The 25,146-nt window shown below is 41.3% G+C and overlaps 1 protein-coding gene across 3 annotated transcripts in view; it reads right to left on the bottom strand.

Moving 5' to 3' along the window:
• The window catches only part of NTAN1 (N-terminal asparagine amidase), a 371,301-nt gene that overhangs the window by 180,935 nt on the left and 165,220 nt on the right, over nucleotides 1–25,146 (bottom strand). For all 3 annotated transcript variants that reach the window (XM_044089177.1, XM_044089175.1, XM_044089176.1), the window contains one exon: nucleotides 22,610–22,663. In XM_044089177.1, the coding sequence (XP_043945112.1) occupies nucleotides 22,610–22,663 (54 nt within the window). The remainder of the gene's footprint in view (nucleotides 1–22,609; nucleotides 22,664–25,146) is intronic.

The raw sequence follows: 25,146 nt of genomic DNA on the forward strand, positions 1-25,146 counted from the left end.
GAGATGTGCACACAGTGGAAGCAAACATCTCTTAAATTCTCTTGATGTAACGGATATCGCAAATGGCAGCAATGAAAACTGGAATGATGCGGAGCTATTTTGAATGTGAGGTATATTTTTGTGAGAAAGTCTGTGCAAAGGCTTCTCTGAGATGTGAAGATCTTCGTAGTCAAGAAAAATGCATAACAATTCTGTTTGATGATCAGAACTACTGTCTTTAGAGTTATCATGGGAAACTCAGATTTGATAAGACTAGAAATAGTCTTGAGGTGTCTTTCTTTGGAAATAAAAACCGTGTAGAGAAAAAAAAAAAATTCTTTAACTGATATCTAACCATTGTGCTGCTCCCTTGAATAAAAGCCAGTCCATCAGCTGAAGGGTTTTACTCAGCTTATGTGAGGGTATCTGCACAGCAAGGTGTCCCTTGAATAAAAGATAACTTTGAAACTTTCTATGTAGGGTTACTCTAGAGGGGAAAGAGATGGTAGCAGTTATTTGGAAAACCTTTGGTGGTAACTACCTTTTCAAGGCAAAATTAAGTTACAAATGGTTTGCTTTCTTATGTACTTCTGCTGAAAAAAAAACATCACTCTCCTATGAACGGGTTTCTTATTTGATACTAAGTAGTACAAGGTATACACATTTCTATACATAAGGGTCTTTTTCCACCTTTTCTTCCCAAATTAGCAATGCGTTCATATATTGCTTGGCCAAATACATATTCTTGTGCTGTTTAAGAATTTAGAAGTTTAGAGCAGTTGTATTTGCAAGATTCATTTCTAAGCCATCTTAGCCTTCTAAAGTCAACTCTAACATAACAGCTGTTAAATAAGCATCTATAGTATCACATGTAATGTTAGGAATAGACATGTTTTCCTGAGTCTCTCCAAAATGGAACTGTGATAAGAAATCACATGCGCTAAACAATCCAGTGATCTAATGACTAAAGTACTAGTTCAGCTTTGAGAAAACTATGCAAATGTTGTTTATTAATGGGGACTTGCACATTATGTCAATTGTTTTATGGTGCAGACTTCAAATCTGAACAATTACAATCAGCCTTTAAAATAACTTTAAAGGTATAAACCATGTGTAATAAAGTGGAGAAGATGACAATTTTGCATCAGAAATCCTCATCATATTTTTACAAAAGTTCTTCTGGAGAAGTGGGATTACTCTCAGGTCAACTAAAAATCCTCACATGAAATTAAACATTTCCATAAAAGAAATACCTTTGAGTGGAAAATCTGAACACTGAGAGGAAGAATTTCTCTAAATCAGGATACTGACAGGAAGAAGAATGTAGCTGAATAATATAAAAAATTCCGGTTTAGTAGATGACTCAGAACAACATCTATGAGAACATCTGTTATAGTACGTTTACTTACATAACTGTACAAGAACATCTACTGTTACAGCATGCTTACTTACATAACTGTACAAGAACATCTTTTGCCAAAGTAGGTTTACTTACATAACTGTACGAGAATATCTATTATAGTAAGTTTATTTACATATCTGTAAGAGAACATCTACTGTTATGCTACATTTACTTATATAACTGTACTGTCTAGCACAGGTCTCAAAGATCCTTCTCTCTTTGGTACCACAGAAATACCTGTATAAAACCTTTTTGTCTAATTGGCAGGTGAGTCAGAACATTTGATGCAAATTTGGAGGAAAAAGAGAGGCCTGGTTTACTGAGCGAGGAGGAATCTCCTGGAAGGGAGGAAGGGACTCCCACTGCAAAGTGTACCCCTGGTGAATTACTATTAGAACCTGCTTGTCAAAAACAATCCAGTGCCACAAAGGTAGACAAAGGCTCAGAGAGAGGGAAAGCTTGAAGAGGAAACAGTCATTCTGATTAGTGGACTAGCCTTGATTTTTAGAGGCTTTTGCTTTCATTTTGGAGCATCCTTGCAATTCCTTTTTAAACTCCTGTTTAACAGCTCCGTGCTGCTTAAACCGCTTACTGGAAAAGGAAGCTGAGGAGGAAGGGAAATTTTTATTTGCTTTAAAAAAGGAGGACTGACATATCTGAGTCACCCGTAGATTAACTTTCCCCTTTCGTCCACTTCTTGAGCACCTTAGCTGCAGAAGGGCCAAACAGAATGTCCTTGTCTTAAGGGGGAATTTAAAATTTCAGGTTTAACATACCCAGAAGGGTTTTGCAAATGAAGACAAGCTGATCTTCTCATTACTGGCCCAAAAAGCAGCAGGTGTGGGGGAAGAATCTTCTGCATCATAAGCACACTTTAAAACATGCTTAATAACATGAGAACCAGATGTCAGGCATTCAACAAATTATTATACCTCACAGGAAGGAAGGCTAATAATTAACATTTGCACATTCTCAAAAGAAAAAAGTAAAAACATTATAACATATGAGCTTGATCATTTAAAATCTTGAAAGATAAAGTAGAGGAATAAACCTTTGTTCCCATCCTGAGCGAATGGGTTTAGGAACACTACTCTTTTTAGCAGAAGCAGTTTTAAATGCAGAAGTTACTGCTGTATCTGCTTTAGGGTTGGAAACAAATACAAGTTTGAGGTTCCCTGTATAACTTGTCAAACTTCCTGAGGGCAGGAGGTTGATTACTTGGAAAACTAGAAAAAAGTGAGAAAACATTACCTAAAGCAGGCAATACAGGAGGAACAGCTTACAGATTTAAGCATATCCAAAATTAAAATTTAATGAGTGCTGTCAGGAGCTCATCATATAAAGGCAGAGCTCCAGTTTCTTCTGCTGAAGAAGAATTCTCCTTCAGCAGGCTCCTGTGCAGAATGCTGTTCTTCTTCCACTAAAAACAGAAAACCTTTCATCTTAAATAAAGTCTCAGAAAAAGATACATTTTTAAGAGTAAAATCTGAAGTCATACTTTCATAAGAATCAGACTGTTTAGATTAAGAAGAAATTCCTGAGTTGCAACCATTCCTTTGCAAAGTCAGTTCTTCTGACAAAAAATACAAATCAGAAAGTGGGAATTCTTTTTTACCTTCTTGCCTGAAGTATTTTACAAGGAAGAGTTAATAATGAGTTCCTTAAATCCAAGCAGATCATCCGTGTTTGTGGAAGCAGAAGCAAGAGACTGCATGATTTTCTCACTATGTTCACCTATCCTGGATAATTCCTGGAAAGTGACTGACTGACTGATAGAAGGCATACTCATCCGAGATTCAGGCTCCCTATCCAAGCTAAGTGAAGAACCTTCACCGCCCCTTCCCTTGGGACCGACAAGAGTGGTCCTCCCTTGCTTGCCAAGGGAAGAAGTGGTTTATCCCAGGTCCATAGTGGCTGTAGGTGCAAAACCAGAGACACCGGGAAAGAAAGGAAGACGACTGGTCTGAGGAACAAAAAAATGGCCACACTAGAATCACCCAGCAGAGGTTTAGACTCAACAGGAGCTGGTCTGACACCCAGAGACTCCGTAACAACTTTCCTCTCCTTGTGGAGAGGGGAACGTAATACCACACAGACCAATAGCTGTTCCATAGGTTAGCATAGAATTAAACCTGGAAAGCAGCTAGAAGAGCCTGGATGCTAAAGGGTAAAGAAAAGAACAAATGGTACCGAGGTAAGTAAAGTACTGACCATCCCAACAAGCACAATATCCTGTCCCAAACATACAAACTTGTAGGAAAACTCTGTCAAAAAATACACAGGTCCATACAAGCATGTTCAACTCAAACTCTCTTAGAAATACAATAACAATCCCAAAAAAAAAAGTTTCCTAGCAAATACATTTTTTCATAACAATTTTCTTACTGGAAAGTTTTCCCTAATAGGGAACTTACTTGTCCAGCCTTGAAGGATTGCTAGCTGACCGACAATTCCATCAAGCCTGCCAAAGGAGAGTTATTCAGTAGCAAAAAAAAAAGCACTCTGAAGAAAATGGAGTTCTGCCTTTATATGGCGGTCGCCTTGAAATCCTGACAGTTATAACAATTTGAAAGTTGGCTGATGGCAGGGAGTAGGACCCAACTAGAGCAAGCTACTTCAAAAATGATCTTAATGTTGAACATCTCTCCTTTCTAAATCTTTTTGTCAAGTCCCAAAATTAAAATGTTATCATTTGAATCCTTCTCGCCTCATGTCCCTTTACTAATCTTCACAGTAAAGGTCAGACTTAAGAGATGCCTATCATTACATTCCCATTAGTTCAGATGCTTAAGATTTTCTGTTTCTGTATCTGGCTGTTATCATGTTGCTCTTCTATCCAGCACACAGCAGAAGAGTCTTCATGGGTCCAGCTCAAGCAGCTTTATTTTATACAAACATCACTATAGAAGATTATTGACTTTAACTTAAGTAACTTACATACAAACTAATAACTGCGATCTAGTATGCTCTTTCCCTAGCTGTTCTTACAAAATGGCACTAGGGATTGAACGTGTCTGGAATTTATACGTGCACAAATAGCCTTGACATGATTCTTAAAGATACAACATACACATCACTTGCACTCATCCTCCCTCTTTGAAAAATAGATCATACAATGGTATAACGCCATTTGGCATGCAGAAATCACAGGTAATTCTTGGTCATGCATTATACAAAACTTAATGCATAGATATATACAACCAGGTCCACATTGCTGCATATTTCACACTAGGCTTAGATCCTTGTCCATATCATGTGACAAAGCTGGGAATGAGATTTAGCAACTGGAACTCTCTCTGCAAAATGGTTGATCTGTGGAATGTTTGGATCATTTTCTGGAATGGAATCAGAATTTTGAACACAGTCTGGTATGGGAACAGTGTCTGATTCACTCTTAGATTTGGAATCTACATCACAGAAGCAATGTTGTGATGATAACGATGATTCTGGTACAGAAGAAGATGTCTACGATTCCTCCTCTATTCTAGACCCTCGGAGAGTTTTTGTGGGTCTCGGCTCAGGTAGGATCTTGGCTCGACACAGATGCCTGTAATCTGTCCTATTTGATCAAACCTTTTATTGTCTGGATTCGTACCATCTATCCTTCCCTCAACTGACGAAGTAACCTGCTTGATCTGTCGTAACTAGATTTCTGGATATAACACTTCATCAATTGAGCCTTGATGATTTTATTGTTCTTCGGTTAAGGCTTCAATAAACTACACATAATGGGCAGCGTAGTTCTAGTTTGTTTGGAAACTAGTCTGAGCAGGTGAGCCAAGAATGACATCACTGGGTAAGTTTCTGAGATTAAGCAAATTCAGGAACACATCGATATTGTTACTCTTTAACCTTTCAAGTTATTGCTTTGCACTGCATGTTCAGCTAGACCACAGGACTGATATTCAGGACTACTACTGACATGTACAAAGTTCCAGTCTTTTGCAAATTTCCAAAACAATTCACTAGTAAATTGAGTATCATTGTCAGAAACAAGTTTGTATGGACTACCATGAACTGAGAAATGACGTTTCAACTTAGTAATAACAGCAATGGATGTTAGGTTAGGTAGTAGATCGATCTCAAACTGATTCGAATAAGTAGTGTTGATTGTTCCACTCAAAGATTATCAGTTGCTACAGCAGACCAAGGTAGTTCAGGAACTGGACTTGGCTGAAGTGGTCCTCTTTGCAAATGCGGTCTAGTACTATTGCACACTGAACAAGAAGAAAGTACTCTATCAATGTCTTTTGGTAATGAAGGCCAAAATACTAATTTTCTTGCTCTTCTCTTGGTGGATATGGATCCTGGGTGATCACGGTGCAAAATCTGGATGTATTCTTGTTTTAAGGAAGCAGGAACAATTTTAGGACCTCTGAAAATAATGTCATCTTCCATCAGCAATTCATCTCTGTAAGGAAAATAGGTTTGCACTTCAGGTCGTACACTAGATTGGTTTGACGGCCATCCAACATTAACGTAGTGATTGAGCTTATGTAACTTCCGGAAGTCTGTATTTGCACCTCAGAGGACTGAGCTTCAAGTTGACTTTATATGCTTTGTCTAGAACTTTCTTGAGGTTTCTGTCATGCTCTGCTTCATCATTGCCTCCAACCAATAAATCATCTACTATTATGGCACAAGGATAACTCAAACAATTTGCTCCACTGCATGCTGAAAGATTTCACTTGCAGAATTGATTCCAAATGGCATCCCTAGGAATCTGTATCTGCCAAACGGAGTACCAAAAGTAGTTAAAAATAAGGATTTGCTATCAAGCATCACTTGCCAAAATGAACTGTTTGCATCCAAGACAGAAAATACAGTAGCATGAGAGCTGCAATTTCCTCAACTGTGCACATTGGATGATATGGTCTCTCTAATACCTTGTTCAGATCTCTTGAGTCAAGATATATTCTGAGACTTTTTTTGTGAGTGGCTACCATGGACGACACCCATTCAGTTGGTTCTGTGACTGGACAAATCACACCTTGCTGCACCATTTTATCTAACTGAGCTTTAACTTTATTCTGCATATCTAGTGGAACTCTTCTTGCTGGTCTGAATACTGGAGTAACCTCTGGGTCTAACTTCATGGAATACACAAATGGAAGTTTGCCTGACTTGTCACTGAAAACATCAGCATACTCTGAGAAAATAGCTTCAGAAAAATTAGAACTCCGAAATGTACTTATGTGATGGACTTCTTTAGCAAAAGAAAGCAAATTCATTCTTAAACTATCTCTGAGACCCAATAAAGATTGCACTGGTCTTCGGACTACATAGAATAACAAGTTGCAACAGTTACTGCAAAATAACATGAAAGCATCACTGAACCTTCGTTATGAATTTCTTCACCTCCATAAGCAAAAAGTCTCACACTACTGGTCACACTGAGTTGTTGGGTAGTTCTCACTTTACCAAATGTGTCTGCTGACATAACATTACACTTTGAACCAGTGTCTACTTTGAGTTCTGTGGATTTTACATTAATCCAGACAGTACAAAACACTTCACTCCTTGTCAATAAATTCACTGCATCAACTCTTTCCCAAGCACTGTTGCATCATCTAAATAGAAAGCAAACTGCATGGGCCATGGACTGCATGCATGATCAACTTGCTTTTTGTGTGACCTTTCTTTACAACTGTGTGAGGCTTACTTGATTTGCAAAACCTTTGGAAATAGTTCTATTTTTTTACACTTGTGACACTGCTGACCAAATGCTAAGCACTTCTCTCTTTTAGACACTTGATTTACTCCACAATTGCAACAGTTAACAATAAAGCTAGACTTGGGTTTTGCCGATTCATACTTGAACTGCACTGAGCTTGAATACACTCCTTTCCTAGAACTTTCTGGAAAGCCATGTGCCTTCCCTGGAAACCCTGTAGCTGTGTGCTTGGGCCTGCTTTTGTTTGCCACGTATTGCATACTATCTACTTTTGCTCTGGAGCCAACTGAAATCATGCTCTTGTCACTCGCAAGCATACTTGTGTGTTTGTCTCTCACCTCATGGATATGACAAATCTCTATGGCTTTGCTCAATGTTAAATCATCGTCACAGCAGCACCATTAATACCACACACAAGCCTCTTCTTTATCAGCTCATCTTTTAAGTCACCAAACTGACATGTTTTAGCTCTGTTTCTCAAGTCAGTTATACAAGTTGCAAATGTGTCCCCTGGTTTCTGATCTGTTGTGTACAACAAATGTCTCTGTAATGTAATATTTGTCTGGGAGTTGCACATTTCTCTGAACTTGTGCTTCAAACACTTGGGGTCTTCCCTTGATTTAGCCTGTACAACAATATGACGATTTTCACCTTCTCCTTCATATACTGTTGGTGCATACACAAATGAACGCTCTCTTTCTGTGGCCTCTGATCCAGCTAGGTTTAACAAACTGAATGCCCTGGTGCGTGCGTCACCTGCATAAGCTGCTTGTATAAAAATATCGTACTCTTGCTCAAATATTCTCCAATTCTCTGTAATACTTTGTTCAAATACAAGTGGTAAGGGTTTTCAAAATCTGTTTGCCATATTAACACATCTCACTGAAGGATTTTGCAAATAAGCACAAACATACACACATGCACATATGCCAGAAACATATGCCAGTATTTGTAACTTTGTTCAGTGCCTTTGTGCTTGTGAACTTATACCTTTGGGCTTTTAGAAATTATGCTAATGAACAACCTCATAGTACCTTTAAATAACTGGACTTTGCAAAATAAACTTCTTGGGCACTTTATACTTCTGCAATATCGTATTAAAAGGCTAAAATTCTAAAGTCACTTACCATCACTTTACTAAAGTCATTTATCATTTTAAGAAACATTTCAACACCTTTACGAAGCGACTGAATAACTCTCGGGCACTGCAATACTCTTGGAATGTCGTCTTTTGCAAGAAATCACTTCTTATCAATGTAAGAAACATATCAAGTAACTGCACAATGCGAATAAATCGAACATCTCTTGCCCAAAACTCAGTAATACTTCGAAGTAACTGCACTTTGCAAATAACTGCATACAGCACACTGAAATGTCCCCAAAATGGTGATACCTTGCTAGGCAACTCTTTACAATACATGAAACACTCTGTAATGGCAGCACTTTGCAAACAGACACACCCAGCACAAGAACTTTTCGAAATGGCTATACTTTGACTGTATTTCATGAAATAGTTGCACTTTACACACAACAAACTCTTCGAAATGCATGCACAGTAATAAGCACAGTCTGCAAGCACTTTTTTATATACTTTGAGAAACTTCAAATAACTTTAGTTATGCCCTTGATACAATACAAAGTCGTAGCTATGCCAAAACACATGCAGTTTGCCTTGCTTTATTTTTGCTCAATGTGCCCTTTTTGCCTATATTACATTTGTTTTGCTCGTTTAAGCCCTTTTTATGTCCAACATACTTTTCTTGTGCTCGTTTTACTCTAAACATGCCCAGTTTTGCCTTAAACATGCCCATTTTTGTTTTACTGTTAATCATTTCAAATACCTTTATTTTAATCATTTGTTTAGTTGACCTTTTTGTGCTTTCTGCTTGCTCAATAATGTGGTTTGTGCCCCTGTAATGCCCCTTTTGTCTCTTGTATCAAATAAACAGTTTGTGCTATTTCTCAGTACCTTTGATTCTTTTCTGGCTCTGTCTGTGCTCTTTTCTCTCAGTTTTACCTCCACTGTCATCTCTGCACCTCATGGCTCTGAATACTATTCTTTTCAATCCCACTTCTGACACCATATCACTCTTCTGTCTAGGACACAATAGAAGTGTCTTCATGGGTTCTATTCAAGCAGCTTTATTTTATACAAACACATCACTATATAAGATTACTGACTTTAACTTAAGTAACTTGTATAACTTATATACAAACTAACAACTGTGATCTAGTATGCTGTCTCCCTAGCTGCTCTTTCAAAATGGCACTAGAGATTGCACGTCTGGAATTTATACGCGCGCGTATAGCCTTGACATGCTTCTTAAAGATACAGCATGCACATCACTTGCACTCTGATCTATATATCACAAGTTCTCTATCTTACTATTTGGACTTTCTACGGCTCCAGGAGTAGTATTCATAAAGTGTCTAGCTTTAATAATTGGTTACTGCAAATTTCAAGGTATATACATTGTTCCATATTTGGATAATTGCCTTATATTTGCAGACTCTTTCCAGCTGTCAACAGTTATTAGGAAATGTTCAGAATCTTCTACTCTGTCTGGGTTTTCAAGCAAATTTATTTTCTCATTCCTTCTCACACAACAGTTTTCCTGGGATGTCTGCTACAGACTGCACTGGAAAGAGCTTTTCTTACTCCAAAGTAGAGAGCTTCTAAAAATTATTTTTGAGTTTTTCCAATCAGAGCTGGGTTTCTGCCAGGGAATTTCTCAGGATTCTGGGGGTACATGGCATCTATAATCATGCTTTCCCATGCTAGACTTCACATGAGAAAAATCCAGTGGTACCTCAGGTCAGTCTGGACTCAATATCTTTCCTCTGTATCTTTTCAGATCTCTGTTTTGGGGGTTGTCAGAAGGGAGGTTTTATAGTAGGTAGACATTTCCTCACAATCCAGATCTCCCAACTCCTCTGCAGTCTGTCAACAGATGCATTAGATATGGTATGGCGTATTTCCAAAGGTGTAAAAGTGCAAGGTCCATGGAACTATCACAACAGACAAAAGCACATACATGACAGAGAGCCAATGGCAATGACTAATTGCTTGAAACCCCTAAATCACCTCAAGTCTCTAGGACCTTTAAAAATGTTCACAGACACCACCACAGTGATGTGTAAATAAAACAGAGGGGTATCAGAACTTTTAGTTATGTACTCACCATAACTTCAGATGTTTGGGATCCATCTCGCCTACATTCTGAATGATGGGTTCGGAGCCGATCCCTCGGCTCCGACTCGGCACGCTTATGCCAAAGAGCGAAGTCTCTTATTGGCTGAGCTTACTATATCCCAGGATGCACCACCATCAGTCCCCCAGATCTAGTTTGTCCGCATACACGCACACATGCATACCCTGCTTATATAACATCGTCAGATGAAACAAGATAAAAACAGTGGAACTCAAAACCGTTCTATCTCTTCTGATCTGCAAGGCAGGGGGAAGGAGGGTGGGTATCAGGAATGTAGGCGAGATGGATCCCAAACATCTGAAGTTATGGTGAGTACATAACTAAAAGATGTTATGTGATCCTATCTCGCCTACATTCTGAATGATGGGACAGCGGCCCTAGCACCTGAATCCTGGGTGGCTCACTGGAAAACACTCCTGAGTACCGTGGAACCAAATGAAGCTCGTCCTTTAGATGCCACATCCAATTTGTAGTGGGAAATGAAAGTGTGCGGGTTGGACCAAGTAGCCGCAGCACAAATTTTCGAAATAGCGAGCTTGGAATGAAAAGCTATAGAAGTAGCCATAGCTCTGGTAGAATGAGCTTTGATAGATGATGCAAGTTGCTTATTTGAAGAAGAATAGGCCTGAGTTATGCAATCTCTGATCCATTTTGAGATTGTAGCTTTTGTGATGGTTTGGCCCAATTTATTATCTGAGAAGGACACAAACAACTGGTCTGACTTACGAAGTTGCTGAGTCCTGTCTAAATAGAAGCGTAATTGCCTGTGAACATCCAATTTATGGAGAGTGTATTCTGCTTCATTAGAGAATTTTGGAAAGAAAACTGGTAGTTCTAGAGATTGTTGAAGACAGAAACTAGAGCAGACCTTGGGACAAAGGATGGATTAGGCCTAAGAGATACTCTATCTTTGTGGAAAATCAGATATGGTGGTTTAATAGACAGGGCTTGAAGCTCTGAGACTCTTCTTGCCAAGTAATAGCCACTAAGAATGCCGTTTTCCATGACAGATATTTTAATTCGCATGTAGCAGCCGGTTCAAAAGGGGGGGATGTTAATGCGAAGCACTAAATCAAGATCCCACGGAGGTGCAGGATGAAAACTGGTGGTCTTAACAGACTCGCACCTTTAATGAATGTTTTGCATAGCCTGCTGCTCATCAAAGGAGGATCCGTGGATTCATGGAATTTAGAGATAGCAGCTAGTTGAACTTTAATAGTTGAGACAGAAGATCCCTGATTAAATAGGGATGTTAAGAATTTCAAAACCTCTGGGACCGGAGCAGTGATAGGGTCTAAGCCCTTGAGTTGAGCCCAGATAGCAAACCTCTTCCACTTACTGAGGTACAATTTGTTAGTGGTGGGTTTGTGGGTCGAAGACAAAATGTGAACAACTTCCGGTCTAGTGTGTGTCTTCTAACTAAGGTCGGAAGTGGAGGAGCCAAGCTGTCAATTTCAGAGATTGAAGGGACTGATGCCAATGTCCCGACTGATGGATTAGCAAATCCGGGATCAGGTCTAAGGTCCACGGATCGTCCACTGCATGCTTTTCAGGTAAGGAAACCATATCTGACGAGGCCAGTATGGGGCAATCAGAATCATTGAAGACCTTAGCTGAGAAGCTTTTTGAATGACTTTGGGAAGGAGTGGAATTGGAGGAAAAGCATAAAGCAACCCTGTTGGCCAGGGTTGTGCTAGAGCATCCATGGCCGGTACTTCCTGATGTGGAATCAAGGAGAAGAACCTTTGGCACTTGGTGTTTTGTGGAGTCGCAAATAGGTCGCAGCACGGCCCCCATCTCTTGAAAACCTGGGCTGCTACTGTGCGGTTTAGAGACCATTCGTGAGGAGAGAGAATTGTCCTGCTTAATTTGTCCGCCAATACATTTGACTTTCCCGGGATGTGGGTAGCTACCAAGAAGCGGTTGGTAGCTACAGCCCATTCCCACACTCTCATGGCCTCTCTGCAAAGGGGATACGATCTGGTCCCTCCTTGTTTGTTCAGATACCAAACCACCGACATGTTGTCTGTGTGGATGGCGATGATGCCCTAGGAAGGAACTTGTGTAAGGCCTGTAGGGACAGAAGTACAGCCCTCATCTCCAACACGTTGATGTGGAGAAGAGCTTCGTCCGGAAGCCAAGAGCCCTGAACTAGCCTGCCCAGACAATGCCCCCCCCCACCCTATCTGGGAGGCATCTGTCGTCAGGGTAACCACTGGAGGGGGGAGAACAAAGGGTTTTCCCTGATCCAAGTTGGATGTCTGAAGCCACCAGCGCAGGTCCCTTTTGCATGTTTCCGTAATCATGATGTGATGATTGAGGGGAAGATCTTGAAAGGACCATTGAGTTGATAAGAGCCACTGAAGAATCCTCATGTGTAACCTTGCTAGAGGAACTAAAAGTACCGTGGCAGACATTGAGCCTAGAACCTGTAGGACCATCCTGGCTGGGGCTTTGGATCTCGAGATCAGAGCTTGAACTTGGCCCTGTAAGGTTCGGATCCTTTCGGCAGGAAGAAAGACACGCATCAATCTTGAGTCTATCTCTGCTCCTATAAACTTTATGCGCTGAGAGGGCAGCAAGACAGACTTTGACCAATTGAATGTAATCCCCAGGGAAACACCCAGGGAGATGGTGGCTTTGAGGTTGTCCATAAGTAGATGCCTGGTGGTGGCAGTCAGGAGCCAGTCGTCGAGATAGGGAAACACTTGGAATCCAAGGCTCCTCAGGTGAGCCGTCACTACTGCCAAACACTTGGTGAACACCCTGGGGCTGTGGTGAGACCAAAGGGCAGAGCACAAAATTGGTAATGACTGGCTCCCAGGCTGAAGCGCAGATACCTTCTGGACGCCTGATGTATCGGTATGTGATAATAGGCGCCCTTGAGGTCTATGGAGCACATCCAAACATCCTTCTCCAACAACGGGAGAATGGATTGCAACGTGACCATTCGAATTTGGATTTCGAACGGATAGGTTCAGTCTGCTGAGATCCAATATTGGTCTCAGGTCCCCTGTCTTTTGGCACTAAAAGAACCTTGAGTAAATTCCTGATCCGATTTGGTCTGTGGGGACCAGTTGGATGACTCCTTTTTGTAGCAGCTTTGAAGCTTCTGCGGCTGCTATTTCCCTTTGACTGGGTGGTGGGTCCGGGATTCTCTTGGACGGAGGGGGTGAGCAATTGAATGGGATGATGTAACCTCCGGCAATTATCCGAAGCACCCATCTGTCCTGAGTGATTGACTCCCAGGCTTTTAGGTGCTTGGTGAGACACCCGACTGGCTCCGGAGCAGCACAGCCGGGCAATCCCTCATGTCGTGTGGGAGGCTGAAGAGCCACGAAAGGACTCGCGGTCTCCAGAATTGCGGGGCCCTCTGCCGCCTCTGGGACGGCGTCTCCCTGAAAAATTTCCCCGCCCTCTGCCTCTGGACGGGGAATCTTCCTGCTGTTGGGAGAAAAACTTGCGAGATTTTCGGAACCACATTTTCCCCCCTCCTTTGGCCTTGGGGTAAGGCCGAAAGGGAGTGGAATAACGGGCCCCTACGGCAGATAACGTTTTTTTCTCTTGCTCACAGCGGGTAAGGGTGTCTTTCACCTTGGGTCCAAACAATGAGGACCCATCAAAGGGAGCGTCGGCGAAGGAAGACTTGAAGGCCTCCAAGAACTGACACAAGCGGAGCCAGGCCTGTCTACGTAGAGCCACGCCTGTGCCTGCCGCTCTACCCGCCCCTTCGGCCGCATAGGATATGAGCCTCATGGACGAGTTAGCAATTGACATAAGGATAGCCAACTGAGAGCTAACGGACTGGGCTAGCTGCTCAGGTAGGTTACCCGAGAGGGAGTCTGACAACTCCTTGACCAGATCCCTCTGAAGCCTGGTAAAATGTGCCAAATAATTCAGAGACCTTAAGGTAAAGGCCGCTGAAGTCAGGGTGCGCTTCCCGTACCTATCCATACTCCTAGACTCCTTATTAGGAGGATGGATGGACGTTGAAGCCTCTGCCACGTCCTGCTGTGTAGCAGATGCCACCACCATGGCATCTACAGCCACGCCTTTAGTAAGGAACTCCTTCTCAGGGGGAGCAGATAAGAATTTATTTGGACGAGAAGGGACTGGTTCCACAGTATCCGGGTGTTCCCACGCCCTTCGACAAACTAAATCCAGAAGCTCGTCGAAGGGCGGAGATACCCAGGAGGCGGAGGGCTGAGCCCCAAAGGACTTGAGGAGCACTGATTCGTCCGCAGAGGGGGGTTTGGACATCCAGCCGCCTCGTTGTTTGAGGATCTCTAAGATGTCTGCAAAGGAGACATCATCCGAGGACGACTTAGGGGACCCCTCTGCATCATCCATATCCGTGTCCGATGTGATAGACTCGGGGGAGTCCACGTGCTTCCTCTTGCACGATCTCTTCCTTGGGGGTTCCTCTGGAGATGACTTCGAAGAACCCTCAGGAAGAGGGGAACCCCCACTGGGGGTAACCTCAGGCCTCGGGCTCCGCTGGCTACGGACAGGGAACTGCCAAAGACCCAGTCTCCACGCCCAGGAAGGTGCTGGTAAAACCGGAGAGATGGCCGAAGAGGATTTGGCCAAGGCACTCCTCATGGCTCTGAAAGCCGGACCTCCAGAATCCTGGGAGCGTCCAGTCTCTGGGGCCATGATAGTAGACGGAAGTCCCGCAGCCGAAGCACCGAGAGGGAGGCTCGGAACCGAAAGCATCGGTCCCAAACATCACCCTCGGGTCCAGCCGAAGAAGTCCGCGTACCAAACTCGGACCCGAGGGCCCGGGTTGGAGTAAGGGTCGGAGCCGACCCTGAGATCTCCACCGGCTCCGAAAGCACCTGCTCCGGAGTCAAGCAGTCGGAGGAGGAATAGCAATGGGGTGGGTCATGGCCATCGGCTCCGAAGCCAACTGGGTCGGAGCCGAAACAAATTTTTGGAAGACTGGGGACTGGAAAAGTCTTTGGAGCACCCTGTCTATCAGAATCCGACATTCTCGAAGACCGAGAGGAAACAGAACGGGTTCGAGAAGACCTCCCTCGGCCCCAAGGGACTAGGGGACCGGCTCGAGGCGACTCGATGAGAATCGGCGCCGAGGAAACGCACACACCAGATTCCATCGGTGCCGAGGTAGACTTCGGCGCCGAGGAGGAAGTGTCTGAGCGGGCGACCCTTGTCGGCTCCGAGGGCAGTGGAGCCGGCGGTGACCCGCCTCGATGCCCCAGCCATCGGCTCCGAAGCCGAGGAGTCGATACTGGAGGCATCGAGGCAGACCGTTCCGACCTCGGCTCCAAGTCTTTGGAGCCGAAGGAGAGGCCTGCCTAGGTCTCTTGGCAGTCGGATCCGACGGACTGGTCGGAGCCGAAGCCCTTTTCTTTTTGGCAGGAGTCGGAGCGGAAGACAAGGCTTCTTCAAAAGAAGGTTTAATCAACCCTTTAAGAATTAATTTATTTTTCCTCTCCTGGAGGACCCTAGAGGAAAAAGCGTGACATACGCTGCATGACTCCTGCAAGTGCTTTGCCCCTAAACAATAAACACAAAGTAGATGGTCATCAGTAACAGACATCTTAAAAGCACATTTAGTACATTTTTTAAAGCCCGAAGGCCTAGGGGCTTGAGACATGATGTTAAACAATTTCTGACAGGAAATTTAACAACTGTAGAATCGCTTATAACAAAAAACCAAAGGCTTACAGAAACAGTGTAAAACACAACCTTGGGTGCAATAACCGGGAACTTTAAAACACTAAAAAGTTCAGTTATACAGTTTGACCGAAAAGGCCCTGGATTGAAGGGGGGGCGAAACAAACTCTACTCAATCACCCACAAGAAATTCCACTACTCAATCGTACACAACAGGCAGCAAAAGGCAGCAATAGCCGTTAAAACGGCTTTTGTGAAATACAGCACAAAAACTGACAGAAAAGTAGTTAATAAAAGCTACTCAGCCCAGCCAGCTCGAGACCACGTCCTTGCAGTTAAGCGGCAAACGAGATCTGGGGGACTGATGGTGGTGCATCCTGGGATATAGTAAGCTCAGCCAATAAGAGACTTCGCTCTTTGGCATAAGCGTGCCGAGTCGGAGCCGAGGGATCGGCTCCGAACCCATCATTCAGAATGTAGGCGAGATAGGATCACATAACATCATACCCACTTTGTAGACTTGTTATGATAGCCTGGGAGGTAACAACTCAAATCATTTTGATTCTTCAGGCTTCATACAGCCCCGAGCAAAACTTTGTAGCAGACAAGCTACACAGAGCTAGGACAGACCCTAATGAATGAAAGCATTACCCTGGGGTCTTCCAAGAATTAATACAACTGTGGGAACACCTCAGGCAGATCAGTCTGCCTCCTCTCACAGCAGACAATTAAAACAATTCCACTCTAGGATTCCTTGCAATCAGGCATGGAAGACAGATGCCTTTTCATTCCTGGGAAAGGAATGTTCCTTTATGGCTTTTCCATCCTTTTTTATAGACATCCAAGGTTTTCCTAAATATCCAGGACTCCGCAAAGATTGTGGTGCTAACTCATTTTTTACAAAGGCAACAGTGGTTCTCCCTTCTTTTCAAATTGGCCAAGGGCAATTACCACAAGCTTCCCTACAGACTACATTTACTTACACAAGACAGGGGGTGTTTGATACTCCCCAACCTGAAACTCTTCACCTCACTGTCTGGATGACAACATTTTGATACCTTTTGGGCACATTTTTTCTGAGGACATACTAGAGATATTAAGGGAAGCCAAATAAAAACTGCTACTAAGAAGACATATTTGCATAAATAGAAAAGATTTTCTAGTTGGTGCCAGTCCAAGAATCAGGGAGCTGCCTCTGGTTCTTGATTAATTGTGAGTTACTTTCCTCTGGCCTTTCTTATTCCACTATCAATGTTCACTTCTCAACTGTTTCTGCTCGTTTGCCCTTGGATTCCCACCTCCTTTCTTCCTTTGCTCAAGTTAAACAGTTTTGAAAGGAGTTTTGCAAATCCACCCACCTAGAAAACAGGAAACAGTACAAAGAATTAGTCCAGATAAAATCACTTTAGCTAGCAGATGTAGGAGACACTCTCTCTCTCTGATACCCTCCCTGTGTGGTTGGAATAAAGATGTCTTGTTGAAGTTTCAAGTAGTTTATTCAGTTAAGTAGTTAGACAGATGAGTGGTCTTGTTCCAATACATTATATTCAACAGGTCAGTTATTTAAAGATAGTTCCGGACACAGGTTGGAGGGTCCAGAGGAGATGACTGGAGGAAAATCTGGGAGATGTAAACAAGGAGCCAATCCCAAAGCTTAGAGGTTAGTCCCTTACTTGAATATTCCTGAAACAGGTGGCTCCTCCTTGGTGTCTTAACATTGTGCTTGAAAAATCTTAACTCTTTTTCCATCTGGACCACCTCATTAGGTGGATTTCAGGTTCTTAACATTGAAAACTGTTTTACTGATTTTCTGTCTTATGTTAGGAGAGCATACGCATTACAAGCACTTATGGTGAGGCAACCCTACCTCAGTTTCCACAAGGGCAGGGTTTCTTTAAGAACCAAACCATCTTTTATGCCGAAAGTGGTCTCAGTATTTGCCTTGAGGTAGTATACTAATCTCCCAGATATTTTCCTGACGTCAATAAGGGACAAAATATTCTTCACACTTGATGTCCACAGATAGCTCAGACAATAGCTAGACAAAATTCAATCCTTCAGGACAGCTGACCAGTTTGTTTGTCTCCCATCAAGGTAACAGGAGACAAGGACTTCAGATTTTTTGGTGGCTTTCTGGAAAGGGATGGGCTTAAAATACTCTTGAAACAGCAACTTGGTCCTGTGGACATACATTTAACAAAGCACTACAAGCTGGATTTCTTTTCTTGGTCCAGAGCAGACTTTGTCAGGACCATTCTCCAATGGCGCTTGGATTCTTGGTTTTCTCTTTTCCTTCTCTCGTCATAGTTTCTAAGCTGGGCTAATCTACCCAAACAGCTTAGGCTACTGCAACACTGCTCTAATGTTGAACATAGCACAGTTGTGTAAGAAGACTTACCATAAGAGCAGATGTTTTAATAGCTCCCTGTTGCAATAGCTGGCCTTTCCTCAACACCCTTTTTTTTTGTGATTGAATATACCTTTGCATATACCACTTACTTTTTGTTATACTTCCAAGCATTTGAATATACCTTTGCGTATAACATTTACTTTTTGTTATACTTCCTAGCATTTGCATATACCTTTGTGTATACCATTTACTTTTTGTTATACTTCCTAGCATTTGACTATACCTTTGCATATACCATTTACTTTTTGTTATACTGCCAAGCATATGAATATACCTTTGCGTACACCATTTACTTTTTGTTATAATTCCAAGCATTTGAATATACCTTTACGCATACCATTTACTTTTTGTTATACTTCCTAGCATTTGAATATACCTTTGCATATACCATTTACTTTTTGTTATACTTCCTAGCATTTGAATATACCTTTGCGTATACCATTTACTTTTTGTTATACTTCCAAGCATTTGAATATACCTTTGCATATACCATTTACTTTTTGTTATACTTCCAAGCATTTGAATATACCTTTGCGGATACCATTTACTTTTTGTTATACTTCCCAGCATTTGACTATACCTTTGCGTATACCATTAACCTTTTGTTATAATTCCTAACATTTGAATATACCTTTGCAATTTGCATATACCATTTACTTTTTGCTATAATTCCTAGCATCTGAATATACCTTTGCGTATACCATTTACTTTTTGTTATACTTCCTAGCATTTGAACATACCTTTGCATATGCCATTTACTTTTTGTTATACTTCCTAGCATTTGAACATACCTTTGCGTATACCATTTACTTTTTGTTACACTTCCTAGCATTTGAACATACCTTTGCGTATACAATTTACTTTCTGTTATACTTCCTAGCATTTTTCCTTTCTGGGCTACTGCTTCCCTTTCTGGAGCAAGTAAGCTCTGAACTTTTGTCACTCTGCCATTTTTTAAGGAGTTCCTCTGCAGCTCCTGAAAATGCATGTGGAGGTCACCCTTTAGCTTTGAAAGTTTCCTGGTTGCAGTTGAGACATACACAAATAGCTTAGGATACTGCAACAGGGATCTACTACAACATCTACTGTTAAGATAACTTTACTTAAACAAGTGTACTCTCTTACTTGAGAGGGGAATGAATGAGTGTTGGGAAACTCCTTCCCACTTAGGAATGAACAGGGGCTGTAGCTCTCACCCTAGTAAGGAAATAAATGAGTGACTGTGATAATAGCTTGATCGTTAACAGGCACAGTGGCAGAAAATGTGTACTAAGCAAAAAATGTAAAAAATTAGCAAAATTCTTAGCAGACTGTACACTACATACTCAAGATGAAAATCCTCTGGAACAATACATCTCCAATAAGGACACTTGCAAACGTTTAGGGATAACTCACAGTTGCTTATACCAACAGAAAAGGGTGACGATAATCTGATCTTTACATGCCCTAGATGACATTCAAGCATTGTATAAACAGTCAGAAAACAATAATTATACCATAAAATATGGGGTAATAATAAAAAAAGCAGCAATACTGGAAACCAAAAAGAATGAAGCATTTACTGGTGTGTGAAAACACATGCCAAACTGCTAAGGGACTGTTCATAGATAACTCTTCCAACACAGACCAAAGTAATCCCAAAGCAGCACCAAAATCAAGTTATGGACATAGTAAACTGAAGAAAATTTGGTCTACAGCCCACTTGTTTTGAGATGGCTGAAAATGGAGACATGAAACTGACATCCAAATCTTGCAGGACAACCAACTACAGAAGCTGCGGTACAAATCAACAAGAAAAGCAAAAATGATGGCAATTGGTGGGTGCAGAGATACACTAGATAATATAACAAAGAAGTCAGATGAAGCATTTGGAAGCAATGAAAATCTCTGTATGTTTTTTTACAGCTAGGCTGTGAGTGACAAAGTAAGCAGGAGAGCTACAGACAGAATAAATATTGGAGAGGTGTACGGAACTTGTTTATACAAGTAAAGGTATTACAGGGAACTACTGTGAACATGTATGTAGTCTTGTCTACATTTTTATGTTTCATGTCATTATTAACATGTCTTTGCCTATATCCTGTTGGTTCAAGCCTCTCGCCTTGGGTGTACTGCCAGCAAAATATTAGAGCCATTTTTTAATGGAACAAACGGTGCAAACATATTTGGAGATAAAAAAAATACTTACATACTGAGAAATCGTACTCAAACTCGGGGGACACTATGATTCAAGTTGTATAACTCCCTAAGAGAGTTGGGGGGTTACATACAGAAATACTAAACATATCATATACTGAGGAATCATACTCAAACTCAGGGGACACTTTATGATTCAAGTTGTATAACTCCCTAAGAGAGTTGGGGGGTTACATACAGAAATACTAAACATATCATAAAGCAGTTTTTCAGTCCACTGGCTAAGCTTAGAATGTGACGTGCTCATATTATTTAGAAATAAGTAGTTAAAAATGTTTGATTTTGCAGAAAAAAAGCATCTCTTTGTTGGGCTTCTTTGTCACAGTGCATTCAACAAGTCAGGTAAACAAGCAATAATAATACCCGACAGGTGAGGGCAGCTTAATATACTGCTGTGAAATGGTAAGCTTAATTTTTACTGACCAAAATCTATACATTAGTACCCCTTCAACAAGATATTGTGATACACATTGCCCATTACTTAAGCATGGTTACTGCTTTCAGTAAAGGGATTATGTTGCAAGCTGGGTTGCGAGTGACAAAGAAGGTGGGAGAGATATAGACAGACACAGAATAAGCACTGGAAAGGTGCACAAAACTTACAAGTATCTAAAATGTCTTTCAAGTCAAAGTTAAAAAAAAAAAATTCTGGGGCAGTTCTATATTGATTTCAGAACTTTTGGGGACAGAGGGACATGCATCTTCCAGAGACTGACATTTCTCTGGAACAAGCTTCCAATTCACATGAAACAGAGCCCCTCCCGGACTCTTTTTCAAATGCAACCTAGATAAATGGATGGGTGACCACAAATTCACTCCTGGGATGGTGTCCATGTCCCTTCATGCACAGAGGCAGTCGGTATTAATTACCATCAACTCTAACCTCTGAACTTCGCTCACCTAATCATGGACATTTGGGGCAACTCAGGATAAATATGGCTAAGCTTGCAAGGGCTCTAGGTCCTTGAACCTAGTAACCTTATATGAACCTGCTCTAATAAAAACAGATTCTACTTATATTCACAACTGGGTTACAAGGATCTAAAATGCCTTTGAAGCCAAAGTTAAATAAAAAAATGCAGGAACAGGTCTATATTAATTTCAGAACTTTTGGAGCTAGAGGGGCATGGAAGCCCTCGTCTAAACAATAAAAGAAGATAAAAGAAATGATTTCAAGGAAATGTATTCACTTCCGAGCTACAGCTTAATATCTAACAAAAAAAGGTTCACACAGTGATGCAACGCAGGGCAATGTTCCTGATCAAGAAGAAACACAGCAGAGAAAAACAAGATATGGTAAGACAGGATGTAGAGAAGCACCGATTAGGAGGAGGAAGACAAAGAACACATAGTTGAAACTGTATTTAACAAATTCAAAAAGAACAATTAAAAGCACACCAGATTCCCAGCATGATAAAAGTGACCAGAATGCACCACTGTATTTTTTCAAGGGTATTTGTACCACACCTTCTATACCAAGGTCTAGATTTTTTGCTCATCTAAAACACTCTGGTACATCAATATCTTGGACATACCCCACATGAAGGTAATGACAGCATCCCGACTGTAGGCACTCTCTATAATCTGCTTTGGGTAAACAAACAGTTCTCAGGCTATGTCCCAGTGGACGACTATTTTTGTTACTATTCTGTTAACAATTTAAGCGTTTCCCTACACTCCTTTTTCTAAGTGCAGAGACGTTTTGTCTGGAAAGTTTTTGAAATCTTTTTAATTGTTTCTCTGTGCTTCCATCTGTGCATTGTTTCTTTTTTTCTGTATTGTATTTTATTTTTTTCTGTATTATATTTTATTTTTTTCTGTATTATATTTTATTTTTCCAATTGTCAGCGTCACTATTTAGTGCTCGTGGTTATTAGCCATTTCTACCACTGCAATAGTTTTAGAGAATACAACTGCCAGCTCCATACTGATGAACTGCAGGTGCCTTGTGCATTCTTCACAGTGGCCCTGCAAGGATTGTTCTCACTTGTACCCAGACTTAGTGAGATTCAAACAAAGAATAATGCATTCTCGAAGCACAGCTTCCACATATATCAATTAAGTAATTCTATAAAATATCCATAAATCTTCCTTACCTATCCCATAAATGATTGGCCAGTGAATTCCATTCTTTACAACATCATTTAGTTCTAGAATAAAAAAAATTATATATAAGCATGAGAAATAAACATGAAAAGCAATTAGCACAGTACACACAATTTATTGAACATTTTTTAATTACAAAATACACATTGGGACAGGCAGCATTTCCACCACTAATCTGTAATGTACTGGACTGAAAAAAATATATTCATTAATGAAGGCACAGGTGACGTAAACTAGACTGTATCAAAAGAAACAAGTGAATTAATCAGGGTCCCAATAATAAACACTATATTCTGAGGCAACATAGAAGGTGCAGATAGTTTCAAGGTAAACCTGCTAGAAAACAGGAGTAAAGAAAGGACAGAAAGGGGTCGGACAGAATTAAAGAAACAATTTACTGAGTCATTTATTATGACTGCAATCAATGTAGCCACACTCCAGAGGTATAACTAGGGTAGGATGAAGGGGGCAGCCGCCCCAGCTACGATGTACTGTTGGGGGGACATGACAGGGGCAGTACTGATATGATACTGCATCCGCAGTCAAGGTTGTAGCACTGAAATACCTAGTGTGTAGTAATTTATCTGTGGCAAGTCACTCTTTATATCTGTGACAAACCACTCATTACATCTGTAGCAATCAGTCTGCTACAATTTCAGAAGAAAAAACTTTTTTTCTTTTTTTGGTTCTCAACTTCCGGAAGACCTTTTGGTTCTTAAGTTTAAGGTGAGAAATGTGTTTCCTTGGGGAACTACAAAGGTGCCAGGCAATCTAGCCATGACTCTGCCAAAAACAATGCCAAGCCATTCAGTATTATCTTGTCACTTGTACACTCTCCTGGAATGAACAATGAGTGTCCCTGCTACTTCAGTGCAGGTTAACAAGGTACTTTGCTTTGCTGTAAAAACTTGATAAACACCACTATGAGGTCTGTGAGTTCAGAAAGACAGTGAAGTACCTTGAAAGTTAATTCGGGTACACAGGTAACCAGGAAAACCAAATTAAAATGTCAGTGGTAGATAAACTCTCGTACACCACAAAATACCCCCAACACACTCACTCCCAAAAAATATCCATGTGATATAGTTGGAGGTTAACAAGTAGCTGTGAAAACACAGCAAGCCTGACATTCACAGAAATTAGACAACTATGACAGAGAACAATTTGGTAATTTTTTTTTATAACTACTACTTTCTTAACCCCAATTAAGAACAGCTTGAGATCAGTAACCCTTGTGACTTTAGACTGGAAATCTGTTTATTTTTTCCAACCCATTTCACTCTTAATCACCTGTAGAAATTATGTTTTAGGCTAATGTAAGTTTCAGTGACATATTTAGAAAATGTTAAATCTTTAAGCCACACACATTCTGTAACTTGATAAAGCTGCAATGATGTATGCCCCTCACTGTAGATCTTAAAGGACAACTACCCACTGAGCACAACTTTTCCTCATCACACAATATATTTTTTCCTTATAAAATGATTCTTAAACTGGTACAAGAGTGGCCAATGCGCAACTCAGGTAGACTTCCTCCTAGTAAGAAAAGGGCACTGGGACAGAATCAGCGATTGCAAAGTCATCTCCAGTGAAACAATCGGTCCACAGTATAAACCACTAGTTGCCACAATCAGCTCCAAGCAGTGGCCAGAGAAGACTTTAAGGTCAACAGAGACCAGGCTGAAGACCTGGAAATTCACTGGAGAGAAAGCCCAACTGTTCAAGGCATTACTCTTGGCTCTATCACCTCAAAAAAAGAGGAAATAGATGAAGGTGGGGTTAAAGAATGGCAAAGCTTCAAAACAGCACATGTGGCCTACAGAACAGATATGTGGCCGAGCTAGGTATGGAAATAAGGTACATAAGGAAAACTGGTGGTGGAATGCAAAAGTCCAGCAAGTCATCAAAAGAAAGGAGTGCAGGAAAAAGTGGGAGATAGAAAAGATGGACCCAGCTAGGAAGGAATACTGGTTGACTAACCAAGAGGCTAACAGAAGAGTTGCAAAAACAAGACATCAGAGGCACTCTACAAGCTTCTAGAAAGTGAGTCAGTGGGTGGCACAAAAAATCTATATTAGGTTGCAAGGCAAAGACAGAAAGATAAAGAAGATGGCCAGACACTTCATATGGAATGTCAGCAAAAACCTGCTCACCAGTCCAAAAGACATCAAAGGCAGAAAGAAGAAGTACTTCTCGCAGCTTCTGAATGAAGAAACCCTACATAAGCTGTACTGCCCAGATGCAGTCTACAATGATAGAAGAGGTGGAACCCCCAGGAAGAGCAGCACTAAGGAAAATGAAGTCAAGGAAAGGAGCAGGCTCAGGTGAGGTCACAGCAGGTGTGATAAAGATGCTGTGTGAGGTAGGGGAGAAATGGGTCCTGAGGATACTCACAGCAGTATAGACAAAAAGGTGTATCCCACATGACCAGAGGATAAGCATACTTGTACCAGTGTTCAGGAACAAAGGGGACATTCATAACTACAGGCAGTATACAGGTATCAAACTCCTGTCACATTATGTGAAA

This window comes from Protopterus annectens, chromosome 12.part0 (assembly GCF_019279795.1).
Source record: "Protopterus annectens isolate FY-2018-M chromosome 12.part0, PAN1.0, whole genome shotgun sequence".
Classification (NCBI taxonomy): domain Eukaryota; kingdom Metazoa; phylum Chordata; order Ceratodontiformes; family Protopteridae; genus Protopterus; species Protopterus annectens.